At 45.7% G+C, this 8,267-nt stretch overlaps 1 protein-coding gene across 1 annotated transcript in view; it reads right to left on the reverse strand.

Moving 5' to 3' along the window:
* Positions 1–2,891, reverse strand: part of LOC106808760 (low-density lipoprotein receptor-related protein 1B-like) — a 13,404-nt gene extending 10,513 nt beyond the window's left edge. The window contains exons 1-4 of the mRNA XM_014811604.1: positions 2,375–2,891; positions 2,021–2,200; positions 1,513–1,572; positions 1,201–1,317 (exon numbers count right to left, since the gene is read on the reverse strand). Coding sequence (XP_014667090.1) covers positions 1,201–1,317; positions 1,513–1,572; positions 2,021–2,200; positions 2,375–2,828 — 811 coding nt within the window. The 5' untranslated portion in view covers positions 2,829–2,891. The remainder of the gene's footprint in view (positions 1–1,200; positions 1,318–1,512; positions 1,573–2,020; positions 2,201–2,374) is intronic.
* Positions 2,892–8,267: the final 5,376 nt, after the last annotated feature.

An 8,267-nucleotide genomic window follows, 5' to 3' on the forward strand; every position in this document is an offset into this window, starting at 1 on the left:
CACTCACTCACTCACTCACTCACTCACTCACTCACTCACTCACTCAATCACTCACTCACTCACTCCCTCACTCACTCAGTCACTCACTCACTAACGAATCCTACTCGCTCGTTCCTCGCTCGCGTTACGACCAGGTACGTTTTCTCACCTGTCTTGTTACAGCGATCACGCATCGCACGCTGTAGTAAGCGCAGCATGAACCTCTCGGCAGCGGCGGATTTCGGCCCGCGCCCACCAGGTGTCGCTGGCGGCGGCGGCGGCGGGGATCCATCCTGCACGAGCGCCAGGAGGTCCTCGCGACCGTTACGCCCCGTGCGCCCCCTACCGAACGCCAGCACCTCCCGCCGCGCACCCCTGCCCCGCTCTCCCGCCGACCTGCCCCGTTCTCCTGCCGCACGCAGCGAAGCGTGGTCACGCCATCCTCTTCCGAACCATGCGGTCTCGCTCGGTGGCCGACGTCCGGCCACTGACCATCGGTGATCATCGTGACCCGGCTGTAACTCGCCGGACATCCGGTCAGGCAGCATCGCCAACATCACCAGCGTCAGCAGCAGCGTCAGCGGCATGCTTCGGGTGAATGTCATCGCGGACGCGTCACACTATATATATATATATCTTTGAGATGTATCGTGCTGAGGTTTGCGTCACCAGCGGCGTTTGTTTTCACGAACGACGTCTGTTATAACTTACGCTTAAGCTAACTATAGTTATGCTTTATCGACGCTCATTGTCGATACTGGCGAGTGAGGGGGTTGTGCTCTCCGATCATACTGAGCTGGAACCTAGCCTTAGACTCGCGATATGTAGCTGAGCATTATGTGGTTACTCCCAGTAAGGGTTGATATGCGTACTGAACCTGTTGACTGGGGGAGCGTCAGTTCCTGCTGCTAGGAAACAGGAAGTGTAGAAACAGGATATCGCGATTGGATATGCACAGCCTTGGGGGAGCCAATGTTTTAGAGATAGAATTATCATCGAGAAGGTCCATGCGTGTGCGCGTGCGCGTGCGTTGAATTTGTGGTGAGATGCTATAAAGACTGCTATAAAGATGCTATAAAGACTGCTATAAAGATGCTATCAAGACTGCTATAAAGATGCTTAAAGATGCTGTAAAGATGCTGTAAAGACGCTGTAAAGACGCTAAGATGTAAGCGACTTTGCACGGATTATTTCTGTGGTGAGGAACCTTTTATTTCTGACCTGTGCAGTTAAGCTCGTCCGACGCATCGACGCAGTCCTGATGTCCGTCGCATCGCCAGGTGGTGGGAATGCAGTCATCCGAGACGCATCTAAACTGGTCTGCTTTGCATTCCACACCTTGACACATACAAAATGTCGTCGTACGTCTGCATGTGAGGTGGGTTAGAAGTAAGGGAGCTAATTGAGGGAAGCCCTAGCGAGCGTTGTCAGAAGGGCCAAGCCTAAAGTTAGCACAAAAGTTTCGATGTTTCTTTCTACTCACTAAATAAACCTTCGCCCGTAACTAAGTGATAATCGCTGTTCATAAGTTACCCTTCGCCAAAGGCAAGCGTTCAACGATCGATTTAGTCCGCTCTGCGTTCATCGCACTTGCTGAAATGAAATAATGCAAAAATATACGTAAAATACATAATTACGCAGAAATAAACAAATACATATAAATAAATGATAGGCAGATAAATACGTATTCGATACAATATGAATTAATAGTATGTTATACACCAGACTGCAGACACCCCCACGCGTAGACGTCTGCGTGTTAAATTACCTACATAGATTATCAACTATTAGATGCGCTGGTATTTGTTTTTAGCTGACGAAGGTGATTCATGGAAAGACTGCAAACAGCCTGTTCGACACTTTGCGCAGTTCAAGGAGATGACCGTGCTGCTAGAATCGTTTAGGTTCTGTTTTGAGTTTGATCTATGAATTTTTTATCATCTTCGTCGTAAGCATGTGCGAAGATAAAATGTGTTAAAGGTTAGCAACCAATGGATAGTGATCGAGCTAAAACTGTTACATCTGTAAAGGCGACATATACCTCTACAAGTAGAACCATCAGACTGCAGTTTGAATCCAAGCTCACAGTCGCATCTGTAACTCGACCCACCATCTAGATCAATGCAGATTTGTTCACATGGTGCGAACAACATACAATAGGTGTCGCCAATCGGATACCGAGTTGTAGGTCTAGTTATAGGTGGCGTTGTCGTTGGCGTACCTCGACAGGTGGTGCCATCAGTTTGTAGTTTAAACCCTGGTTTGCAATCACATCTGTAACTCGACCCACCATCTAGATCAATGCAGATTTGTTCACATGGTGCAAACAACATACAGTAGGTGTCGCCAATTGGGTACCGTGTTCTAAACGGAGGTGGCGTTGTCGTCGGCGTACCTCGACAGGTGGTGCCATCAGTTTGTAGTTCAAACCCTGGTTCACAATCACATCTGTAACTCGACCCACCAAGATCAATGCAGATCTGTTCACATGGTGCGAACAACATACAATATGTGTCGCCAATTGGGTACCGTGTTCTAATCGGAGGTGGCGTTGTCGTCGGCGTACTTCTACAATTTTTGCCATCGGTTTGTAGTTCAAACCCTGGTTCACACTCACATCTGTAACTCGAGCCACCACGCAGATCAATGCAGATTTGTTCACATGGTGCAAACAACATACAGTAGGTGTCGCCAATTGGGTACCGTGTTCTAAACGGAGGTGGCGTTGTAGTCGGCGTACTTCTACAATGTTTGCCATCGGTTTGTAGTTCAAACCCTGGTTCACACTCGCATCTGTAACTCGACCCACCAAGATCAATGCAGATTTGTTCACATGGTGCGTACAACATACAGTAAGTGTCGCCAATTGGGTACCGTGTTCTAATCGGAGGTGGCGTTGTCGTCGGCGTACTTCTACACACACAAATGTTGGCCATCGGTTTGTAGTTCAAGACCAATCGTTCACACTCGCAATCTTAACTCGAACCCAGCCAAGATAATGCAGATTGTTCACATGGTGCGTACAACATACAGTAAGTGTCGCCAATTGTTACGTGTTCTTAATCGGAGGTGGCGTTGTCGGCGGCGGCTACTTTACAATGTTTGCCCATCGGGTGTTTGTAGTTTCAAACCATAGTTCACTTACCGCATACTGAACTCGACGCCCACCAAAGATCAATGCAGATTTGTTCACGATGGTGCCGTACCAACATCCAGTAGTGTCGCCAATTGGGTACCGTGTTCTAATCGGAGGTGGCGGTGTAGCTCGCGTACTCTACTACAATGTTTGGCCATCTGGTTTTGTAGTTCAACCCCATCGGTCACACGTCGGCGATACTGTAACTCGACCTCACCAGATCAATGCAGATTGTTCACATGGTGCGTACAACATACAGTAAGTGTCGCCATTGGTACGGTCTAATCGGCAGTGGCGTTGTCGTCGAGCGTCACTTCTACTACAGATGTTTGCCATTCGGTTTGTAGTCTCAAACCATCGTTCACTACTCGCATCTGTAACTCGACCCACCAAGATCAATCGCAGATTGTTCACAATGGTGCGTAAAATACAGTAAGTGCGCCAATTGGTATCGTGTTCTAATCAGGAGTGGCGTTGTCGTCGGCGGTTCTAGCGTCGAATTTGTAGCTGAAACAATAGCTTTGAAAGTTATCTGCTATAATAAATGCAGTATCACGCCTACTCACTCACGTTCCCTCACTCCACTCACCTCACTCACTTTCACGCACTCACTCACTCACATCACGCATCTCACTCACCACTCACGAACACTTCACTCACTCATTACTCACTCACTCACTTCACCTCACTCACGTCACCACTCACTCACCTCACTCCACTCACTCGCTCCCACCTCACTACTCACGTTCACGTCCTCACTCAATGTCGGTCTCATTCACACACTCATCACCACTCACTCACAGGCGTCACTCTATACTCACTCACTCATCACTCACCCCTCACTCCTCACACACGTCCACTCAACTGTGAGGAACCACATGCACTGCACCATTCCAGCCTCACGCTCACCAATCGCGACTTACCACCGTCACTCGGTCACATCACCTCAGATCACTACACTCAGCAGCACGCAACGGCACTCACACACTCCAATCACACACTCACTTCATCACTCACTCACGGTCACTCACCAGCATCACGTCCTTCACTCACTCACTATCACTCATCACTCACAGCACTCACTTCACTCACTGCGAAACGACAACGGCCACATAGCAATGGGTAGGGCAGGGAACGCAATGCAGATATAGGAATTATTATTGCTATGAATGTTGGTACAAGTAAAAGAGTAGCACTCACTCACTGTCCTTACTGACTCACTCACCTCAACGAGTACACGTCCACTTCACCGTTCCACGTTTCAACTAAATCTCACGTACACGTCACTCACTCACGTCCCTTACTGCACTGAGGTGAAGACACGCGGGTTAAAACAATACGGTGGCCACAGATGTGTGTACTAGACGGGTGTATATAGCAAAAAATTTGGCTAGCAGGTGAGTCAAGTACATAAACTATAAGTAATAACAGGCCAAGTGAGCAAGGGGCGCTCTCCTCATTATAACACACAGGTCTACCTAAATAATAATTTATTTTAGAAAGCTATGCGGGAGATACCTCCTAACCATATAAATCAAATTCTCACAAATATAGAATCCTCTGGTCAGATTATTGCGGTGCGCTAACACAACTAACCTGGCCGATGTGTAACTGACTGGTAACTGCAGTAGGGGAGCCTACATGCAGATCTTTACCCATGTCTTAAGTGAGGTCTAATCTGATGGAATTTTATCATATAAACTATGCTAGGATAGTGTCTGCTTCCATTTGAATCATAATTTTTGGAAAATCTTGTTGTCTCGGGAGATATTGCGCATGCGCGAGCACGATTTATTCATACGTACGGACATTAAGAATTGCATTTATAGATTGCTGAGGGAGAGTGATGGCCGACTGAGGCAAGGCGGCAGGAAGCATAGCTGAGGGCGGTAGAAGAAGAAAAGGCTGAGTGAGGGATAGATCAAGGGAAAGACGGGAGGGAGTGGAGTAGAGTTTTGCCACTACAGGCTAGGGCGCTCCTCCTAATGATAGAACAGCAGGTCTACTGATAATAATTTTATTTCAGAATCTATGCCTGAGATACCCTAACCCATTAAAGTGTATATTCATGTAACAAAATATAACTGCTTCTGGTTAATTTGGCGGCCATGCACTAACCGCTAACGGGCCCGATTGTGTACTGACTGGTATACTTCAGCGGGTACCTTCATAAGCATGTAATACAAGCTAGAGCGCTCTAATATTATAACAAGGTCTAGCTGATAATAATTTATTTTAGAAATCTATGCTGAAGACATCCCTAACATATTAAATGCTATTCATAACAAAATATAACTCCTCTGGTTAGTATGCGCATGCGCAACACACTAACGTGGCCAGATTGTGTCTGATGTATAATGCATGCGGGGACCTTACATGCAGAGATCTTCTTCCATGTTTAGTGCGGTCACGATGGAAGTTGTCATATAAACTCTATGATAGCATAATTCTTCTTGTCATTTGAATGCAAATTTTGCAAATTACTTGTTGTTCTCGGGAGATATTGCGCATGCCGAGCACCGACGCATGCTCAGTACGGACATAAGAAAAACTGCATATATAGATGTTGAGGGTGAGGGGGGTGCCAGAGTGAGGCAGCGCAAGGAACTAGTGAGGGCGGTAGAAGAAGAATAAAGCTGTTTAAGGAGAGAGAGTCCATGGAAAGACGGGAGAAGTGGAGTAGGAGTTTTTGCACACTTACAGTCTAGGGCGCTCTCCTAATATAACACAGATCTACTGATAATTTTTCAAAAATCTATGCTGAGACTCCCCTAACCACATTAAATGCATAATTCATAGCAAAATATAATCTTCTCTGAGCAGATATTGGCGGCATGCGCAAACTTAACGTGGCAGATTGTGGTACTGACTGGTATATTCGCGGGATACACAATTACATAACTAGAGTAATGCAGGCTAGGGCACTCTCCAATCATAAACACAGGCCTTACTGATAATATTTTATTTTCAGAATCCTATCTGAGTACCCCTAACCACATTAAATGCATATTCATAGAACATACATAACTTTCTGGTCAGATATTGCGCATGCGCTTAACACACAAACTGGCCAGATTGTGTACTGACTGGTATATGCAGCGGGACAGTTACATCAAGATCTTCTTCCATCTCTTAAGTGAGGTCACTGATGGACTGTGCATATAAATCTAGGATAGGATTAAGTTCTTCTTTATTTTGAAGCATAATTTTTGCATAATATTATTTTTCTCGGAGGATATTGCGCATGCCGAGACCGATTCATGCATGCAGTAGGACATAAGAAAGCGCATGATATAGATTGTTGAGGGAGAGGTGGGTGGCAGCTGAGGCAAGGCGCAGGAGATAGCTGAGAATGCGGCAGAAGAAGATAAGGCTGATGAGGGATGGTGATCAAGGGGAAAGACGGGAGGGAGTGGAGTAGGAGGTATTGCACCCTACAGCTAGGGCGCTCTCCTAATTATAACACAGTGTCTACTGATTAATAATTTATTTTAGAAATCTTATGCTGAGATCCCCCTAACACATAATGCATATCATAGCAAACACGAACTCTCTGGTCGTCAGATATTCCGCATGCGCTAACATACTAATCGTGGCCAGATTGTGTATGACTGGTTTTCTAGCGGGGTACTTACTAAACTTATAGTATAAAGGCTAAGGCGCTCTCCTAATTATAAACACAGGTCTACTGATAATAATTTTATTTCAGAAATCTATGCTGAGATACCCTCTAACAATTAAATGCATATTCATAGCAAATATAACTCCTCTGGTTTAGATATTGCGCATGCACTAACACACTAACGTGGCCAGATTGTGTTGATTGACTGGTTAGGCAGCGGGGACCTACTGCAATGATCTTCTTCCATGTCTTTAAGTGAGGCTACTGATGAAATGATGTCATATAAATCGATGAATAGGGTAGTTCTTCTTTATTTTTATGCATAATTTTTTGCATAATATATTTTCTCAGGAGGCATATTGCGATGCGCGATCACCGTATTTATGCACGCAGTACGACATAAGAAACTGCATATATAGATTGTTGAGAGAGAGTGGGGTGCAGACTGAGGCATAGGCCGGCAGGAGCAAGGCTGAGAAGCGCAGAAGAAGAAAAGGCTGAGTGAGGGATGAGGAGTCAGGGAAAAGACGGGAGGGAGTGAGTAGGAGGTAATTGCAACGCTAGCATGAGGCTAGGGCACTCTCCTCCATTATAAACACAGTCTACTGATATTGAATTTATCTTTAGAAATCTATGCTGGAGATCACCCCTAACGCACATTAAATGGCATATTCATAACAAATATCACTCCTCTGGTTAGATTATTCGCGCATGCGCTAACACCTAACGTTGCAGATTTGTGTACTGACTGGTATATTTAGGCGCGTATCTTACATAAATATAGTATAGCAGGTAGGGCGCATCTCCTAATTATAAACAAGCAGGTCTACTGATAATAATTTTATTTCAGAAATCTATGCTGAGATACCCCCTATACCACATTACAAGTGCATTTCTAACACAATATAATCCTCGTTTAGATATTGCGGCATGCACTAACACACTAACGTGGCACAATTGTGTATTGACTGGTATATCACGGGGACGTTACATGCAAGATCTCTTCCTATGTTACTGATAAATGTTGTCATATCAGGCCAAATTTAGCTAGGATAGTCCTCTTCATTTTGGACTTAAAACAAGGAACAATGAAAATTTTTTTTTTTTATTTTTTTGCAAAATAATTCATTTTCCCAGCCAACGGGAGATATTGCGCATCGCATGATTCATTCACTCCCATCATCAGATACTCACTTGGTCACTCACTACTCAATGGCCACTCACTCACTCACTCACTCACTCACTCACTCACACTGTCACTCATCGGCCTCACTCACGTCACTCCTCACTTACTCTACACGAATCTTCGTCCTTGAGCTCGTCTCCTCGCGTCGCGCTATGCGACCAGGTAAGCGTTTTTTCACGTTGTCTGTTACAGGCGAATCAACCGGCATCGCACGCTTGTGATAAGCGCAGCATGAACTCTCGGCAGCAGCCGATTTCGGCACGAACGCACTCTACAGGTGTCTCTGGCCGGCTGGCGGGCGCGTGGGTCATTTCATCCATCCGGAACATGTAGGAACAGCGCCA

The sequence above is a fragment of the Priapulus caudatus genome, unplaced genomic scaffold, assembly GCF_000485595.1.
Source record: "Priapulus caudatus unplaced genomic scaffold, Priapulus_caudatus-5.0.1 Scaffold302, whole genome shotgun sequence".
NCBI lineage: Eukaryota > Metazoa > Priapulida > Priapulimorpha > Priapulimorphida > Priapulidae > Priapulus > Priapulus caudatus.